At 42.0% G+C, this 20,860-nt stretch overlaps 2 protein-coding genes across 2 annotated transcripts; both read right to left on the minus strand.

Annotated features, from left to right (window-relative positions):
* Positions 1-1,357: 1,357 nt before the first annotated feature.
* LOC139455171 (sigma intracellular receptor 2-like) lies at positions 1,358-5,688 on the minus strand. Its single transcript, XM_071236724.1, has 3 exons — positions 5,521-5,688; positions 4,539-4,683; positions 1,358-2,456 (listed from the first exon to the last, which is right to left on the minus strand). The coding sequence occupies exons 1-3, from the start codon at positions 5,629-5,631 to the stop codon at positions 2,182-2,184; spliced, it is 531 nt and encodes a 176-aa protein (XP_071092825.1). The 5' UTR covers positions 5,632-5,688; the 3' UTR covers positions 1,358-2,181.
* A 3,659-nt stretch (positions 5,689-9,347) lies between these two features.
* LOC139455172 (sigma intracellular receptor 2-like) lies at positions 9,348-17,128 on the minus strand. Its single transcript, XM_071236725.1, has 3 exons — positions 16,961-17,128; positions 11,400-11,550; positions 9,348-10,606 (listed from the first exon to the last, which is right to left on the minus strand). The coding sequence occupies exons 1-3, from the start codon at positions 17,075-17,077 to the stop codon at positions 10,353-10,355; spliced, it is 522 nt and encodes a 173-aa protein (XP_071092826.1). The 5' UTR covers positions 17,078-17,128; the 3' UTR covers positions 9,348-10,352.
* Positions 17,129-20,860: the final 3,732 nt, after the last annotated feature.

Consider the following 20,860-nt stretch of genomic DNA (forward strand, 5'->3'; position numbering starts at 1 on the left):
ACCTTCCACTTGACTGTATTTTGAAAGCATTTAATGTTATGATTTGATAGCCATGACAGAGACCTACTTCAGTGGTATATGGCGAACGAGCAAGAGCACTTCTAAGTATCCAAGTAGTCAAGAGAGCTCTAGGTTGCTGGATTAAAACTGTACCAAATACTGAACAAGTTAAAATAACCAAACTAGATAGTGACTATATCAACACCGACGCCATTATTAGCACTTATCAGTGTAACTGGTCTAACCCTGTAGAAAGTTGACTGAACTCGTGTGGACTCGGCGAAGTAAAACACCTGGTGACTTAAATACGAACTGGCTTGTCTCAACTGACAGAGAACTGACATCAATTCTTCCAGACATGGAGAGGGGCGGTCGGGTAGCCTAGTGGTTAAAGCGTTCGCTCGTCACGCCGAAAACCCGGGTTCGATTCATGGGTACAATGTGTGAAGCCCATTTCTGGTGTCACCCGCCGTGATATTGATGGAATACTGCTAAAAGCGGCGTAAAATCAAACTCACCCACTCACTCCAGACATGGAGATGGAAATACCATCGTTTGAAAACTATCCTCTATTACCCAAATCTATAGCTATTCCGCTTTTAATATTTGGAACACCAAATCACAACCTACCCGTTGAGACGAGCCGATGGAATAATTCCATAAAGATCAAGGCTTATGTACACTTTGCAATTCTCCAACTGTACTGACGAGTTTGCACTTTAACACGTACGGGGGTCTTGTTTTACCAGGGGCACATCGCTTCACATTAGACTGTGAGGGAGTCATATATATGAAAACATAACTTATCGCTCTTATATAAGCCACAAAGTAGAAATATTTTATCATTTATTTCGCTGCGAGACCATGGATATTTCCCCGCAGATGGCAGATCACACATTCAAGCCATACGACAGCGGGAGGACCCCGTCACACATGGTTGCCATGGGGAGGAACGTGGACTGGTTCTTTGCCTTGACGCGCAAACAATAGCTACTTCACTGCTACAAGTATTGGACAAAAATCAATCGGTTTGTCAAAGAATTTATTATCGAGACGTTCAGAGTGTGCTGTTTATTTTGTTGGATGATGTGCTGTGATGATATCTATGTAATTGATTGTTTTTAACATTCATGACATTTCAGGAAACCGAGTTCGACACACGTTCACCTTCTACATACATTTGGAATCAGTTATACAGAGTGTGTTTATGTTTTTGAAGTTTCGAATATAGATTCGATACCCGCAAATCATTGGCAACCGAACATGACAGCAGCAGTGATGGTGGGTGCTCACCTACAAACGGACCGAGTCCGTGGACTGGCGGTAGAGCATTAGTGCCCCCCCCCCCCCCCCCGCGCCACACACACACACTTGGTTGCACGTCGCTATATAAGTGCAATAATAATCTTGAACCTTTAACACCAATACCTGACCCCCTCAATTCTTGAACAGCCTCAACAGGCATGTTGTAGTTGCCAGTCTATATGTCCGCCATGTTGTAGTTGCCGGTCTATATATCCGCCATGTTGTAGTTGCCAGTCTATATAACCGCCATGTTGTAGTTGCCAGTCTATATATCCGCCATGTTGTAGTTGCCGGTCTATATATCCGCCATGTTGTAGTTGCCGGTCTATATGTCCGCCATGTTGTAGTTGCCGGTCTATATATCCGCCATGTTGCCATGCAAGCAGCTGCCAAGCTGGGGGCTTGCGTATTGTTAGTAACGATGAAGTAATGAAAACGTTGATGAAGAAAGCGATGACGATGACACTGGTGATGCTGATAATGATAACACTGCGCACATACAAACAATAATTACAAAACTATCTCCCTGGTGCAAGTTCGGCCACACTTTGGATTGGATTTTCAATTCATATACTTCTTTCTGAGAATTGTGTTGGAAGTTGAACAATATATAACAAAATCATCATTATTTTGTTAAATCATAACTTTGGTCTTGGTGGTCTACAAAACATTTAGTATTTCAACTTATCTACATCATCAAGGCATAAAGTGGCCTTGTGGTCAGGTCGGTTTTAAATAGATCCCTGATAAGAGACCATATGGTCTCTGCCTTGATATAAGAAAAATATAAATTAATATTTAATTTATCTAGACTATTAAAGCATAACGCCGCAAATTCTTAATCCCTGATATAAGAAACGTGTGAATCTAAAAGGATCATCTTCTTTTCTTGTTAGAGGCGTTATGGCCAGACGGACCCGGCCGATAGGCGGCGCTGAACGCGGCGTCCAGCACCAACAACACGGGAACAAAGAGGTATGGCGAGTAGATGGCGAACAACGTGCTTCTCTCCCTTAGATCTCGAGGACCCGGATGCTTTGAAGTGGAGAAGTCGTAGGTGAACACGTGATACACAATAGCGATGACGGTGGTGGCGACGTGGGCTCCGTAGACGGCGGCGGGAAGACGTAGCCACTTGCATTTAGCAGCTCCTGTAAAGATAAACATAGATATTGATTTTAATACAAATTAACAAAACAATTAACATCAAAACCAGGGCGCCGTTGTTCAAAACAACGTTTCCGCTACTACTGTCGTAATTCTATGTTAAGGTAGGGGAGTAAGGATTGGCGCTAAGATTGTTTTGTGCAACTGCACCCAGAGCAGTCGAAACTAAGGACCTATTGCCAGAATTATTATAGAGCCAGAGTAGTTTTCAATCAATGTCTGACCAGATTAGAGCCAGATTAGAACCTGACTATGTGCCAGACCAGAGCCAGACTCTGTGTCAGATTAGAGCAAGCCTTGTGCCAGACCAGAGCCAGACTAGTGCCAGACCAGAGCCAGACCAGTGCCAGACCAGAGCCAGACTAGTGCCAGACCAGAGCCAGACTAGTGCCAGACCAGAGCCAGACCAGAGCCAGACTAGTGCCAGACCAGAGCCAGACTAGTGCCAGACTAGTGCCAGGACGAAACTTGGGAGTAACCAAATGTGGACATCTGGCCTGAAAATGAAGATCCTGTAGCCACAATATGTCTGTGGTGCGGTAACATGATGGTGAGTGGGTGAGTCTTTCTTTGTTTGTTTATTTGTTGTTTATTTGTTGTTTGTTTATTTATATGACGGCAGTCTGTACATAATCGATTATGGACCAGACAGTCCAGTGACTGACATCATGAACATCGATCTACGCAATTGGGATGACATGTATCAAGTCCATTCGATCTCGTTAGTCGCCTCTTACACAACTTGTTGCTATATGCCTGAAATAATGCCGATGCGATGGTAAATTTTAACTCACTCACGTGTCACTCACTCATACGGCAAGCGTGGATTGCTGAAGGCCAATTCTAACCCGGATCGTCACGGGTCTGGTGAGTGAGTGAGTCTTGTACAGATCAGATACGTGACGAAACCCCCACTGACGCTGATCAAGCTACATGTTAGTAAGACGCCAGGATAATCAAGGCAGACAACTCTTGTCACCTGGTCGACCAAGCTCCTTCCAAGCGCGTGACACTTTCGTAACATTCTCGGTAACGAGGCTGACTAGTGTGGGTCACAAATGTATTAACCAATTTCCCCCTTACATTCTTACTGTACCGATTGTACATGGTCGTTGTAATGGAAGCAAAAAGTCTAATTGACAAACCAAAAAAACAGGACCAGGGCCGCTGATCATGCTGTCGACCACTGGTTTGTATCTTCATGAGACAAACTGTAGTTTATCACATCACCGGCCGCCATTGTGTAGCTGCAAACAGGCTAGGTTGGTTGGTTTCTTGTTTAACGCCGCACTCAACAATATTCCAGCTATATGATGGCGGTCTGTAAATAATCGAGTCTGGACCAGACAATCCAGTGATTGATATCATTAGCATCGATCCACGCAATTGAGATCGATGACATGCATCAACCAAGTCAGCGAGCCTAACCACCTGATCCAGTTTGTCGCCTTTTACGACAAGCATAGTCACCTTTTACGGCAAGCATGGGTTGCTGAAGACCTATTCTACCCCGGAATCTTCACGGGTCTAAAGCTGTAAACTGCCTTGTACAACATTCACTCTTGAACTCCGCTATGTACAGCAGGTGCTTGCTGAAAGGTAGGACTTCTCCATTCCAAACATACTCCACTAACAAGATTCACACACACATTGGCTTGCGACCCGTGAAGATCCGGTCTTCAGCTTTCCGTAAAAGGCGACTATGCTAAGGGTAAGAGTGAGTGAATGAGTTGGGTTTTAACGCCGCTTTTAACAGTATTCCAGTTATATGCGGCGTCAAACGTTTATCACTTCGGTGAAACCCATGAGCACGGGTATGGTGCTGACAAACCTAGAAACGTAATCGGGGCGAACCGGGATTCGAACCAACAATCATAGGTTTCTGGCGTATGCCAACTACGTGGATCGATCCTCATGATGCCAATCACTGGCTTATTTACGGACCGCCGTCACATAGCTGGAGTATTGTTGAGTGCGGCGTTAAACAACACTCAAACAAACACATTGGCTTGCAGAAACGACGTGACACAGACAGTTGGCCATTAACATGAAGCGGTTCCTCCTACCTTTGAAGTAGGCGTAGGCCGCGACGAAGAAGAACGGGAACTGGAAGATGATCTCGCAGTAGATGAAGGAGAGAAACCATTGTGGAGGTTCCATCATCATGGGGTCCCGGAACTCCCGACAATACCATTCCTTCAGCGCCACCACCTGGAGACACGGTTCGGAGATTCATATAATGGAGACATATGATATGATACATTCCGGTTCAAATGCAATTCAGCACTCAGATTAGGAGGTAGCCGACAGAGTGGGGTACTCATCACGACACACGTGTAGCAAATATATCCTCGGATCATAGCTTTTCAGACATCATACGTTTTCGGACGGTCATGTTTATGGCGACTACTCGCGCTATAACGGGGTGTAGCCGCACACAGACATTCTAATTAATCAGATGATGGCATTTCTTGAAGAGAAAGTTGTCTTTTTAAGTGAAAGGGGTGTTTTACAGTTGTTCATCTGATTGGAGAGAAATCTACGAAAATTTCTTAAGCGTCTGAAAACCCATAACACGTGGATATATTGAAGCGCAGTAAAATCAACTCCCTGGATTATCTCCCTTTAACCACCACCGATATTATCTCTAATTTAGCCCAACAAACTCCCCACCCCACCCCACCAGATACGCAATTACAGTTCATGGACTCCATTCAACTCAACCTACATGACTTAGAGGGTTTTCGCTTTACACTTTCAAGCGAAGAGCACACCAACTGCCATTGTCAGTATCGTGTTGTAGGCCGACTCCTTTGAATCCAACTACTTACTAATGTATCGAGTGTGGTGAACACTACAACAACCAACAAGATGGCCATTCACCCGGATGTACCGGGCCCCTCCAAATAAGGACATACAAGGTGAGGGTTTACTCACGGTTGATGGCCTGTTCCCAGTATCGAGTCATGGCCAACCTTTCACCTTTGACCCGAGACGCTAACTATGGTTTTGGGAGAACATGTCACGCATATACATTCAGCACAGTACCTGATCTGGGAAAAACGACGACGGGAAAATAGCTTGTGAATCTATGAGTATTGTGATTGGGATGTGTGAGGCGAAATATAGAAAGAAGACGAAGTCTAACACCCGCGCCATGGTGGTGTGAGCCTTGTCGTCAGTGTCGCAAGCTAAACAAAGCGGTGAGCGGGTTGACCGTCTCGGCGTAAGGGAGGTAACTCCTGTGTCCCGTTATATTTCATTTGTCACCACTCGCATGTTTCCGGAACCTACAACAAGGCCCTCCCCCCTCGTCGAAACGGCACACAAGCGCGTCCTGATATGGGTACTTCGATCAATATAATTCCCAGTATTTAAATTAATTAAATTTCTTTTTAATTTAATTTTTTTAAACGCTTTTTTTTTTAAATGTGGAAACATGTAGATTGGCGGTTCCCCAAGCGTTCATGTGAGCCATGACTTGCCGTGGCTTTCCAAAACTATATTCAGTGTAAATATCCAATGTGATGGCATTCCAAGACATAAACGATTAAAACAAAGTGATAAACTGATCACCTATTTCAAAACAAATTATCTAATTACCTGTTACATATAAAATATGTCCCAATAACTCACCCACCCAAACCCATATTGTGTTGCGGACATATTGCGGTCAATATTTACAAATTTGTTTGTGACAGATCAAGAGAGCTCATATTTCAATAAAGACAACACAAATATAAAGACATTTCATACTTTCGATTAAAAAAAATACGTTTTACTGAAATATTAGATTAGTTAAGTGAACATGTAACCAGAGAGATGACTCAGGTCATTCATATTCCTCGTAAGCATGGCCCGTGTCAGAAGTACACAACTCAGGTCTATGTCAGCTCAGGTCTATGTCAGCTCAGGTCTATATCAGCTCAGGTCTATGTCAGGTCTATGTCAGCTCAGGTCTATGTCAGCTCAGGTCTATATCCACTCAGGTCTATGTCAGCTCAGGTCTATGTCAACTCAGGTCTATGTCAACTCAGGTCTATGTCAACCAAGTTACGACAAGCATCACTTAATTTGGAATTCCACACTGAGTTGGAAAATAAACATGGTCTCACTATGTTGCTGGTGTGTGTCTAGAAATACATGTACTTCTATACATGTCTTAGACATGGTGGGTATGGCGTTCCTTTATTATCTTATTGTAATTAATTCATGTAAAATATGTTTACTCTTTGTTAATGCTGTCCGTGAAAGGACAGATTCAGTCAGAAAAAAAATGAGTTATAAAAATGTTGTTTAAAGCATTGAAAAAACAATGTTAAATTACAACGCTTAACTGAATGTGTCTGCGAAATTCATTGTTGAATTTACTTAAATCCGATCACCACCTTAATCTTGTCAGTTTTCTTCATAATACATTATTATTAATCTTAATATTTTAAAAAAAAATTAAGAAATTGAAACAAAAGATGAACAGCTGAGAATGAATAGGTTAAATGGCTTGGCAAATATACTTCAGTACAAAAGATTATACTTGTATTTGTATCAGAGAGGTTCAATACTTTAACAACAGTTCTAAGCAAGCGCTGCTGTAATGCTGAAATTATTTTTACTATAAAACGCGTATAAAATTAAAGATTATTTTACTCTTATCGTTCTTGTTTGAATTAGTTCTCGTGTTCATACGCCAATATGGAAACCTTCGAGAGGGACACGACATTCGTCACCCCTCGCCCCTTTCCGTCACCTGCCAGAAGGCTCGTCCCCCTGTCGATGAATGTTATGTGCGAAAATATTAACCAATCAAAATGCGCGTAGTTCTTCAAGTAGTTCTGATCGATCAAGGAATCCCTCAGGAATAATTTTTGATTTTACATGTGTCTTGCATCTAAAAATATACCCAAGATACAGTTATATGTGTTCAATAATACTTAAGTATTAATAATACTGTAAGTCCCGATGTGCGTTAAATTGCATCCGAAATTATATAATAAATATGGCCATGAGAGGGGCACGAGTCGCTATTCGGCTTGTCCCGGAATAACATGAGTTGGTCACGAAGTCAGTGTGAAAATGCATATCGATTTTTCTTTGAACGTGACTTGTTAAGTGAAGAAGGGACACTTTACTTAGAAACATAATCAGTATAGCCGAAAATACACCAACTGACATTCAAGGGAAATGGGGATTGACCAGAACAAGATAACATAATATATCGATTATGTACTGAGTTATATACATAATACAAAGAGATTACTTCAACTATATTGTTCTCACTGTTTACTTATCTTTCCTATTCTTTTCTTTCCTTCTGTTCATGTTTCCGTGATAGTGGTGGGATATTGTTAAAAGCGGCGTAAAACCATACTCACTCACTCACTCTGTTCATGTTTAGTACAAGTTGTAAATCAATTGTGTACATGTCTGGGAGAAGGTGTCCCAAGTTGGAGAACTTGTACCCAATCCCATTCACTTTTTGTGAATAAAATATGTGTAAGCCAACCATAACAAGAGTACAAGTCTGTGTTGTTTAACGACGCATGCAGTAATATCCCATCTATATGACAAATGGCTGTAGTAATCATTCACAGAGTCACGCACAATAACATCAAGGCGTGGCCTCATTTAATTGTTTGTTTCAACACGAGCAAGCAGTGGAGCCGACCTTGAGACGTGTAGGGTCATGAACTGAACACGTCAAGGACATCCACGTTTTCTGCAGCGACACTGACGCATCTTCTCGAGGCAAGGGAGTTAACTGACTTTTAAAGTCCAGTTTCCACCCTTGCCGAACTAGGCTGGTATTATGGAGTTATATTTTACCTGGACTAACGAGTCTATGCATAGTCTAATCAAAATCGTGTAACGAAATCGAAATCCGGTTCGTCAACTGTCGTGCAGAGTTCGGTCGACGGCAGGATTTACAAAACATGTGGACCGCCAACTCTTTGTCAACAGATATTTTTCAATTTCTGTCAAGGTTTTAATCAACGTGCGCACGTGATTGAAGTAATTTCAACCAAGCATGATCATGTCAACAAACAAACGTAGGAATGACAGCTTTAGTCTGAAAGTTGTAATGACACCTTAAGGCTGAAGGTTGTAATGACAGATGTAGTCTGAAGGTTGTTATGACAGCTTTAGTCTACAGGTTATTATGACAGCTTTAGTCTGAAGGTTGTTATGACAGATGTAGTCCGACGGTTGTCATGACAGCTTTAGTCTGAAGGTTGTAATGACACCTTACGTCTGAAGATCATAATGACAGCTTTAGTCTGAAGGTTGTAATGACAACTTTAGTCTCAAGGTTGCAGTAACAGCTTTTGTCTGAAGGTTGTAATGACAGATGTAGTCTGAAGTTTATAATGACAGCTTGTGTCTGAAGGTGGTCATAACATCATTAATCTGAAGGTTGTAACGACAGCTTTTGTCTGAAGATTAAAATGACAGCTTTTGTTTGAAGGTTACAATAACCGACGTAATCTGAAGGTTGTAATCGCAGCTTTTGTCTGAAGGTTGTAATGCCAGCTTTAGTATGAAGGTTGTCATAACAGCTTAAGTCGGAAGGTTGTCATAACAGCTTTAGTCTGAAGGTTGTCATAACAGCTTAGACTGAAGGTAATGTTGTCTTGATTGGAGTGTCTATCTGTATGTATGTCTGTGTTTCTCTCTGTGTGTGGCCTGCAGATGTTTCCTCCTGAAGGCGGTGCCCAATTCTCGCCCTTCAGATGACTGACACACAACATCCTTGTTCCTGTGATGGAAGGTCAGTCATCCTGATGGAATACGTCACTACAAGGACACACTTTGTCCAAGGACGTTAGACTGCAGTGTGGACATATACATAGCAATGAGTAATAGGGAACTGAGTTTTATTCAGGTAAAATATGCAGATATGTAGTTCAATGCGGTTGGTGTGTTGCAAATGTGATGCAAACACGACGTGATATATTTCACTAAACGTCGAGCTGACTCTCCGTGATATATCTCACTATACATCAAGCTGACACTGTGATATATCTCACTTTACATCAAGCAGACACTGTGAGATAGCTCGCTATACATTAAGCTAAAACTGTGATATATCTCACTATACAACAAGCTGACACTGTGATATATCTCACTATACAACAAACTGGCACTGTGATATATCTCTCTATACATCAAGCTAACACTGTGATATATCTCACTATACATCAAACTGACTTTGTGACATATCTCACTTGACATCAAGCTGACACTGTGATATGTCTCAATATTCATCAAGATGACACTGTAATATATCTCACTTGACATCAAGCTGACTTTGTGACATATCTCACTATACATCAAGCTGACACTGTGATATATCTCACTATACATCAAGATAACACTGTGATATATCTCACTATACATCGAGCTGACACTGTGACATACCTCACTAACACTGTGATATATCTCACTATACATCGAGCTGACACTGTGACATATCTCACTATACATCAAGCAAACACTGTGATATATCTCACTGTACATCAAGCTGACACTGTGACATATCTCACTATACATCAAGCTAACACTGTGATATATCTCACTGTACATCAAGCTGACACTGTGACATACCTCACTAGACATCAAGCTGACACTGTGATATATCTCACTATACATCAAGCAAACACTCCGTGACATTTGTAATAGTCGTAGAGATATGACCACGCCCATTCCATCAGACTGGTTCACAGTTCCTTACATCAACAGCACAGAGAAGCCATTATCTTCTTTCCCTTGAAACTTGAAACTGACCACTCGATGACTACCTCCAACAGAACCACAGGAAACAGCGCTTGAACTGACCACTCGATGACTACCTCCAACTGATGCAGGTGTTTACAGCCACTGCCTCAGTTGGTCTTCTCCTTGTCTCTGTTGTACGCTGAGCTGAAGCACGTGTCGAGAATGTTGAGGACGCACACCACGAAGAAGAAGCCGTACACGCAGATCAGCCGCATCCTCTCCGTGACGTCACGTGGCCCCGCCACCTTGTACAAGGTAAAGTCGTGCAGCCACGTGGTGAAGATGATGGCGAGGACAGACGTTGCAGTGTGGACGCTGTACATCAACGACGGTAGCCGTATCCAGGGGCAACGCCGCGCGCCTGTGTGAGTGTGTAAGTGAGTTAATGAATGCGGATGAGCTATAATATAAACCTTTATGTGGCGGTCTGTTTCTCTGTCATAATTATCATACTTATGAGTTAAATATTATTCATTATATATTATGAAATAATTACTCAATTATTAATGCGAAAAGATACCATCAACCTATAAACCACATTGTCTCACCCAATTTGTAAAAAGATTTGGAAGTCTAATTTATAAATTTCTTCGTAAATGGAACGGATATAGTCATATCACATCTATTTTTCACATTCTGGTAACCCAATTGCAAGCGTGACGCGTGCTCGTTTGGATAAAGGTTACATTTTTGGGGATGCCATCTGAAGAATACTCAATACATTGAGAAGTGAGGTGAAATGGGGATTAACGTCGCGTCCAAGTTATTGCACTTATATAGCGACGTGCATGTACGTGTGTGTGGCTGCTTCTTCTAGTCCAGACTGATGCCGATTTATAGTGCTAGCTCACTGAGATACCATGCTGTAGTTTAACATGAATACCCCACTCAGACACAGTATACCGACTCCAACCCGACCTGTCCTTGTTTTAGCCCCTTAATGCCGAACGCTATACAGGGTAAAAACAAGGACCATCTTTTAATATCTGGTATGACGCGGCCGGGGATCGAGCGGACGCTCTACCACTAGACCACGGAGGCGGTCTAATCAATACATAATTTATCATAAATCAATAGTTGCACAATCGATAACTGACTTGTGATGGGGAGGAATTACGACACAATTACATCATGAGATTAACATCGAGGCTTACCATAGAAATACGCATATGCTGCAATGAAGAAAAAGGGTAATTCTAGGGAGAACTCAACCGCACACGTGGCCATGAACCAAGGGAAAGAACTCGGGTCCGCCAAGAAGGGATCACGGAAATCTTCGAGGTAGGAAACCCACATACTTTTCAACTGGAAAGCAGGAAAGATTGATAAACAACATATATGAGATCAAAAATACCCTCATTTCAATTTAGTGAGTGATTGAGTGAGTATGCTTTTAGGCTGCTTTTAGCAATGTTCTAGCAATATCATGACGGGGGATGTTATGTTAGTTATTCCTTCAAAATCAGGACGGACGCAGGAGTGTGTTTGAGACACGTTTATTCGTGTGGGCTATATCATGACAACTGTTGTTGTCTCCCTTTGTGCATACCACTACATCTCCCCTTCCAGGAGAAAGCAACTTAACAATACTTTCAACTGTGCCTTGACAATGAAACATTATAATGCATATAAACAAAACAAATCAAGATTCACTCACACAACATTGTGAACACAGCTTTAGCATACCCAAGACCTCAGGGTTACAGAATAATAAATCTCTCGCCCATACACAATGAATACTGACTCACTTGTCAAACTTTAAATGAGAGAAAGTCTTAGTATCTATCTGGCTTTCTTGAGACTCTGCCAGATCGTGTTATGTAAACTGAGGAGTCATTTGTTTGTTTCAGACATGGATGAGGATTTGGTTCAGGTGAGTGTTCTTTTTCAGGCACATTCGGAACTTGCTTTTCAGGAACATTTGGTAACAAGTTAATGTCACGTCTATTCCGCCTATAGGTTCCATCGTCAGTCTTTACGAGGTAAGACCGAGGACTTAGCTGTTTGAGCACAATACCTGTTTCTTTCCTGTCTGGTACCCATGCATTATCTCCCCTTTTCAAAACAGGAAGTGAGCGCACAGCATGGCGACGATTGAAGTTATATTCCTGCTTTTGCTGTTGATGTTTCTCAAAGTTTACAAACTTTTTTTTCACAGGTGGATGAACTTCAAGTTTCTTTTTCATGATTGGCAGTTTTGTGCGCAGTTTCCTTGACATCAGCAGTTCAGCTGGACTATAACCACAACTGAGTGGGGTTGATCGGTAGCTGAGAAGAGCTGAGTACGGATCTTTTGCTGAATGTAACAGAGTCTTTATAGTGCGCACAGCGCGTTCAGCTTCTCCATTCCCAGATGCATGTCCAGGACTGCTGGTAACATGAGAGAAACCATAGTCTCGACTGAAGTTGTCAAACTCTGAAGCACTGTACTGAGGACCGTTGTCAGAAACTAGAGTCTCTGGCACACCATGTCTTGCAAAGATACTTTTAAGCGAGTTGATTACTTCTTTTGAAGTTGTACTTGACAGTCGGACAATTTCTATGAAACGGGAGTAATAGTCCACCACAAGAACATACTGGTTCTTTTTAAACTCAAAGAGATCAGAGGCAACTTTTTGCCAAGGTCTTTCAGGAGTTTCAGAAGTTATCAATGGTTCAGGGTGGTTGTCCATTTTCTTACAGCACACATGACACTTTGACACAAATTCAGCGATCTGTTTGCTTAAATTTGGCCACCAAACACATTGCTTTGCACGTTCACGAGTCTTTGTGATGCCTTGATGTCCATCATGAAGCTTTTCCAGGATAGTTGGCCTTAGTGATTCAGGAATCACAAGCCTTTCACCACAGAGCAAGAGATTATCTTGAATGGTAAGTTCAGCTTGATAAGGCCAATAGTGTTTAGCAATGCCTTTGATCATGTGTTTTTCAGGCCATCCTTCCAGACAATATCGAGTGATCTCCCTGCAGATGTCATCCTCTTTCTGATGAAGTCTGATTTCTTCCAGTCTCCGATCTGAAGCTGGAAAAGAGTGGAGAATGTGTTCAACATACACTTGTCCATCTGCTTCAAGAGTCTTGTCTGAACTAGATTGAGATGCTACTGGAGCTCGAGATAGAGCATCAGCTGTATAGAGATCACGACCAGGCACATGTTCGACGGTATAGGAGAACCTCATTAGTCTCATCCTGAATCTTTGGATCCTTGGAGGGAGTTGATCAAGATCCTTCAGACCTAGCAGAGGGACGAGAGGTTTGTGATCTGTTTCGAGAAGAAAGTCTATACCAACAAGAAAGTCCTGAAATCGTTCACACGCCCAAGTCAGCGCCAACGCTTCTTTTTCTATCTGGGCATAGCGTGATTCGGTTTCAGAGAGGGACCTTGATGCATATATGACTGGTCTCCAGCCACTTGTGGTCTTCTGAGTGAGGACTGCACCAAGACCAAACGAAGATGCATCAGCTGTAACCTTGGTTGGTAAGTTCGGATTGAAGAGTGCTAGCACTGGACTGCTACTGAGGGCCTGCTTGATCCGAGAGAATGATTCTTGTTGAGGCTTATCCCATGTCCAGACAGATTTCTTGTTGAGAAGATCTCTGAGTGGCTTTGTCATATCAGCTAGATTGACGACAAACTTTCCAAGTTGATTGACCATTCCAAGAAAGCGCCTGACGTCGCCTACATTCTTAGGTTCTGGCATGTCTTTGATTGCTGAGACTTTGTCCTCACTGACTTCGATTCCCTTGGCACTCACAGTTTGTCCTAGGAACTGGATCTGTGACTTTCCAAATTCACACTTATCCTGGTTGAGTGTGATGCCAGCTTCACGAAAAGCTGTCAGAGTGTTCTTTAAACGTTTATCATGCTCCTCTCCAGAAGCACCATATATTATCACATCATCCATGATGCCAGCTGTTCCATCCAAACCATCAAGAGTTTTCGTCACTTGCTTCTGGTAGTATTCTGGAGCGGAAGTTATTCCGAATGGGAGTCTCTTATAGCAATATCTCCCGAAAGGAGTCATGAAGGTTGTCAACAGTGCGGATCTCTCAGTCAGCTTCACTTGATGAAATCCTGAGTTAGCATCTATCTTCGAAAAGATCTTTGCACCAGCTAACTGACCTAGAGTGTGATCAACTGTGGGAAGCATGTGACGTTCCCGCTGCACAGACTGATTCAAACGACGTAAGTCCACACATATCCTGACATCCCCTCGAGGCTTAGGCACTACTACCATAGGAGCACACCAGTCTGTAGGCACATCGACTTTGGTGATGACACCCAATTCTTTCAATTTCTGCAGACTTTCCTTGACCTTAGGGAGAACTGGAATTGGAACACGCCTTGGTGTGGTGACTGCGTAAGGTATGGCACCTTCACGTAGTTTGATGTTGTACTCGCCCTTCATTTCACCTAGACCTCGGAAGAGTTCTGGGAACTGAGACTTCACCTCTTCAGTTGTGATACTCCTACAAAACTTCACAAGACCCAGCTGTTCACTTGCATTGCAGCTGAGAAGTGAGTGTGCCTTTCCACAGAGAACATACACCTTGTCCTCTAAGGTGTTATCTCTCCACTCGAGCTTGACACTGAAGTAACCAAGAACGTAGAGTTCGCTCTGAATTCCATGAAGGATCCTCTTGGTTTGTATAAGAGGTTTGTCGGGGAAGTACTTGTTATATAGTTGTTCAGATACAACGTTCACGTCAGCACCTGTGTCCACTTTGACTGTGACCTTTGTTTTGTCCATGAGTATATCGACAAAGTGGTTTTCTCTTCGGTTTGAACTGGTACCATCAACCGAACCCAAGAACAGTGATTCTTGACTTGATGCATCACTTGAGTAGGTGACGTCATCATCTACAGTTCTGACGTAACTATGAGACCTGCACACTGATGAGTAGTGTCCACGCTTCTTGCACGAATTGCAGATAGCATTCCTAGCTGGACAGGCTCTTCTATCATGTGCGTCTTTGCCACAATACGAACAGTTGTCGTTTCGTCGCCTATCATTCCAGTTAGGAGCCTGGCGAGCATGACTAGGAGGTTGACGAGAGGGCTTAACTCTACCTGTGGCCTTTGACTTGTGACCTTGAGAATAGCCTGTAGTCTTCTTCTTGAGAAAGCCAACAGCAGCAGGAGTTTCTTCTTGTAGGGATTTAGCATGTAGCTCACTCATTTCAGCAGTTCGACAAATATCAAGGGCTTTCTCCAGCGTTAGATCATGTTCTCTAAGAAGTCTAGATCGAACTTCATCACTTAAAATCCCTAGCACAATCCGGTCTTTAACAAGTGAATCACGTAACTGACCAAATTCACAAGTTGCACTTTTGTTTCTAATATCAGTGTAGAACGTATCAAATTTCTCTCCTGGTGCCTGGTTTCGACTTCCAAACACAAATCTTTCATATGTAAAGTTCTTTCTTGGATTACAATAATCCGTGAATTTCTGCAGAAGAACTCCGACTGATTCGTGATCTGTCTCGTTTTCAAATTCAAAAGTATTATACACTTGTCTGGCTTCTTTTCCAATAACATGTAGAAATGTATTAGCTTGAATTTTCTCAGGTTTCTTATCCAATCCGCTGGCAATTGAATAAATTTCAAATTCTTGTTTAAATGTTCTGAAGTTTTCAGCAATATTTCCTGTCAATTCAAGTTCACAAGGTGGTTTCAAATTATTCATTATAACTCAAAACAGCATAAGTTAACAGTCTATAAAATATGCCTGGTGAGAGAGCACTTCAAAGAGACCGCCAGACGACGAGCGAGACAAGTATAAAACAATGTTGGAAGTCTAGCGAGGAAAGCGTGCAAAACGTGAGCCAGGGAAGCCTTGCGCCAGGACGATGACTGCATGCGAGAGAGGCGATCCACATAAGGCAAACTCCAGGACGATTGTTCACGTAGTATTATGTACTGTAAAATACTTGCGTGTGCTGAAGGACGATGATTGGCAAGCCACTTGAAATATTGAAACAGTTCGTTTTGAGTTCAAAATAAAGTTTTTGACATAGAACTTTCGAGTACCTTTTTGGTATGATGTCCGTTAGTTCCTGTTTTGACACTATCCCACTTCTGACACCATGTTATGTTAGTTATTCCTTCAATATCAGGACGGACGCAGGAGTGTGTTTGAGACACGTTTATTCGTGTGGGCTACATCATGACAACTGTTGTTGTCTCCCTTTGTGCATACCACTACAGGGGACACCAGATATGGGCTTCACACGCTGTACCCAAGTGGGCAATCGATCCCGGGTCTTCGATGTGACGAGCCCCCAGGCTACCCCGCCGCCCTTTTTTCATTTCAATGGTATTAAATAGTTTGCATATTTCGAAAAGTAGAACCAAAACATTTAAGCGGACATTTTCCACCTGTGTTTGGTAGGGTTTTGGTCTGGTGACAGGGCTGGCAACTCCATGCGATCACTGGGCTCCTGCTCTACGTAGGCAGCAACGACCCTGGCGTGATGAGGTCGTGCACAATGGACGCTGAGTATGAATACACCAACAGGAGGGACTACTTATATCTCTCACAAACCACACACACACGCTCTCTCTCTCTCTTCCCCCAAGCCACTTTCAGTCCTCTAGGACCATGCAACCCCCTCCACAGTGCCCCCACTCTCTCTCTCTTCCCCCAAGCCACTTGCAGTCCTCTAGGACCATGCAACCCCCTCCACAGTGCCCCCTCTCTCTCTCAGTACTCACCCACTGCGGGTAGACCCAGGGCGGGAACAGCGCCTGTGAGTTGAACAACACCGTGGTGGGGATGTGGAAACCGAAGTAGCCACAGAAGACCACGTCCAGTACCGCTCTGAGACCCATGCCGACTGACGCGTATTGGGGGCGACTCGCTTCCTCGCACAAGTAGGGGAAACTGGGCCAGTGATGGCGGATGTCGTGGATGAGTGCACGGCCCTAACTGTACCAGGATGTAGTTCACATCTCACGCCTGCCCTCAAGTACGTGTGTCTTATGTAGTTCAGTTGAAAATATTATGTTATTTGATGATATCTGGTGGTGGATTTTGTCGTGGTTTAATTTAGTACTCCCAAAATTACTGAGTACCCCTTCCCACTCCCAACACACCCACACACACACCTCCCCTAACCATACAGCACATCATATCATTGTGAACGTACGGTTTCTTTTCTAAACATTAACTGTGTCAACATATGTGGTTGTCTTATAGTTTCTGTAAACTAAGTAAGGCCACTTTTGATTAGTTGAGTAGTGAACATGCTTTTCATGCTACATACATAACACTAACCCTAACCCTAACTCTTACCCTAACCCTAACTCTAACTCTAACCCTAACTCTAACCCTAACCCTAACTCTAACCCTAACCCTAACTCTAACCCTAACTCTAACCCTAACCCTAACACTAACCCTAACTCTAGCTCTAACCCTAACTCTAACCCTAACACTAACCCTAACTCTAGCTCTAACCCTAACTCTAACTCTAACCCTAACTCTAACCCTAACCCTAACACTAACCCTAACTCTAACCCTAACTCTAACTCTAACCCTAACTCTAACTTTAACTCTAACCCTAACACTAACCCTCACTCTAACTCTAACCCTAACCCTAACCCTAACTCTAACCCTAACCCTAAGCCTAACTCTGTGACATCAGGAGGGGGAACATCTTTGCTTTGCAGGGGAAGTTGTGGGCAACAATAGTTCTGGTCAGTTAAGTTTGTTTTAGAAAAGTTGTTTTATAACAAATAAAAAATATGAATAAAATTGTTGTAATGATACTTTAATCGTTCATAACAGAACTTTGACCATTTCATGTGTGTAGTAGTGAACAGAACAACTGATGACACCGAATAACGTTGGACGGTTCTGTATGTGCAGCTGCTGTTTGTACTATTTGGTGTGTTTAACATACTGTAGGTTGTATGTACTGGCAGTGGGTGACCAGGTCAATACCTGCTCGTGAGACCACGTGGTTCAGCCGAAATAGATGTCAGTCATTTAATTCATAATATGGTAAAGTTAAGTATAGAAACACATTGTGCTAATATTTCTATTGTAATGTACCAGTTACTTGCTCTTCAATTTCTGTTAATGTTTTGCATCTTTTAATGTATTTGTGATATTCTATGTTAAATGTTCTATACAAGTGTAAACAATATAACCGCAATCCATTATTTGCAAGCGACTATGATCGTAGATATAACTGTGAAGGTCAGTTACAGCTGGTTTACTGATTGTTACATAGGATGGACATACATTCGAATCCATATGCATTCATTGTGAGAATATTGATAAAGAGGTCTGTATATGTCCGTAAATAAGTGGTTAGACGATTGTCAGGTTCATAATATGTACAGTAAGAACATTTACATATGTATATACTCTCCAGTAAATGAGACGCAAAAGTAGTATGAACTGTGATTGATTTGTATGGAAAGAATGACGTGCTGCAGACATTTGGTGAAAAGATGGCAAAATCGCAAAAACACAACCACGTGAGATCCTGGCGCCGAAACACACCAACATGACATGAACGTGCAAGATCACTTGCTGCCATTACACTCTTACAGCAAGTGAACAGCAAAAACATACCACGACTGACGGAAGGCTTTTAAGATAACACGCGGCCTTCCTCAAGGAGATCCCTTATCACCGTATTTTTTACGTTTTGCGTTGAACTTTGGGGTATACTGATCTGAAAAATGAAAACATTAGGGTATAAATCTTGATAAGATTCAATTTTGGTCACAATTCGCTGATGATACACATTAACACTAGAGGGTACAGAAAATGTCTCTCTGCTGTGGTTTATGGTGTGGTGCTGTGTTTAATATTCTGAAGTTTTTCGCGCGTTTTTCTGGGTTAAGAATTCATATGGAGAAGACCAAAATAATTAAGATTGGCTCAAAAAGATCAAAACACAAACTATGTAAAGAGTGAAAAGTACAAACAGAATTTAAACTGTTAGGGATACTTTTCGATATCGACCTACAATATATGGTGCAAAGGGAAACTGCGACAACAAAATAAATATGATACAAAAAAGAAGCGAATGCCTGGCAGGTTGGAACACTCACGCCTGTGGGAGAAATACGGTAGTGAAATCCCTATTGTTAATTAAATTAAACCACATCCTCTCGGTATTGCCGCACCCATCAACTGAATCCACTGAATATCTACAAACATTATGCCTTTTTATTTGGAATGGTAAACCGGACAAAGTAAGACGAGACATACTGACCTGTATCCCCAAACATGGGGGAATTACGGTATCAACAATTAAAAACTATCGCTGCCCAAAACGTTAGATGGATTAGTTGGTTAATATTTGATAATCAAAAGTAGGCTGTTCTTTTTATTTTAAACACCCAGTGGCGCCATCCCATTGTTCCAATATTCTAATATATGAATGTTTCCGCGTAGCGGATTCTTACAAAAGTTTGCACATCGGTTTTTCGAATCATACCTCCATGAACCGAAAAAAATATACAGTCAATGCTTATAATTAAATTCGACAACGTAAAACATGTTTTATCTATAATAGTTTAAGCCCAAACAGTTCAAAACATATATCAAAACAGACAAAAATGACGACATTGATAAACATTCCAGGTGTAGGAATACATACAGTGGCGTGACATGAATCAGGTGATCGTTTAATTTATGCACATAATTTGACACGCCTACACAGTCAGTAGCCAATCAACGGAGAGTGGGATTAAAACAATGTTCATTGGACCCGTAAATTAAGGCAAGAGGCGAAAAGAACTGCAACAGTCATACTGTAACGAACTGGAAGAAATATGTCCGAGAGAAGGCGGCTGTTTCAAATAACATGGTCGTTTGCTGTTTCATTCATTCTCGGCCTTCGGTTTCAAAGGGTAGTTTGGACAATGAATATGCATGAAAGTCGCTAAATGTCCTGTGCATGACGATACACGTGAGCAGAAAGGGAATTCCCTCGACTGTAATATTGGGATTCCCCGACATTCCGCAGTAATAAAAGTAGTGCGCCGCGGTGGGCGTGGCTTAATTTTTTACATTCATTGGGAAATGAATGCAATAACACGTGACCAATTCAGTTAATCAGAATGCAGGAATTTCCATGAACACAACGAAAATTTAATTATTTGTGATTTAATGCGTAGCTATCATATATAATGATATAAAAATAGGAGAGAAATCGGTTACATGTAACCATTGGTATGAACAAATACTAATCTCTGTTAACGATTTGATAAATGAAAAAGTTTTTTACCCTATACTTTACAAGAATTAATGCACATATTTTCTTAGATACACATTTTCTGATACATGAATGCATTAAGAAAGCTATTAAAATGCTTAACTTTAGACATTATAGTGAGTGAGTGAGTGAGTTTGGTGATACGCCGCTTTTAACAATATTCCAGCAATATCATGGCGGGAGACACCACAAATGGGCTTCACTCATTGTACCCATGTCGGGAATCGAGCCCGGGTCTTCAGCGTGACGGGCGAACGCTTTAACCACAAGGCTACCCGACCGCCCCTTTAGACATTATAAAGGAAAGCTTGCCAATCCTATATTTCCTTACATACTATTTGTTTTTAAAAAAAGAGGTACGGGTAAATACTACAAAATT

The sequence above is a fragment of the Haliotis cracherodii genome, unplaced genomic scaffold (assembly GCF_022045235.1).
Source record: "Haliotis cracherodii isolate W230 unplaced genomic scaffold, xgHalCrac1.p SCAF_11, whole genome shotgun sequence".
Lineage (NCBI taxonomy): Eukaryota > Metazoa > Mollusca > Gastropoda > Lepetellida > Haliotidae > Haliotis > Haliotis cracherodii.

Coding starts and splice junctions, on each gene's coding strand:
- LOC139455171 (XM_071236724.1), bottom strand. CDS start 5,631: ATGGCGCGGGTGTTAGACTTCGTCTTCTTTCTATATTTCGCCTCACAC. Junction 4,684..5,520: donor CGTCGTTTTTCCCAGATCAG/GTACTGTGCTGA, acceptor CCGTGTCTCCAG/GTGGTGGCGCTGAAGGAATG. Junction 2,457..4,538: donor GGCCTACGCCTACTTCAAAG/GTAGGAGGAACC, acceptor TTATCTTTACAG/GAGCTGCTAAATGCAAGTGG.
- LOC139455172 (XM_071236725.1), bottom strand. CDS start 17,077: ATGGGTCTCAGAGCGGTACTGGACGTGGTCTTCTGTGGCTACTTCGGT. Junction 11,551..16,960: donor CCTGGGTCTACCCGCAGTGG/GTGAGTACTGAG, acceptor CCTGCTTTCCAG/TTGAAAAGTATGTGGGTTTC. Junction 10,607..11,399: donor AGCATATGCGTATTTCTATG/GTAAGCCTCGAT, acceptor ACACTCACACAG/GCGCGCGGCGTTGCCCCTGG.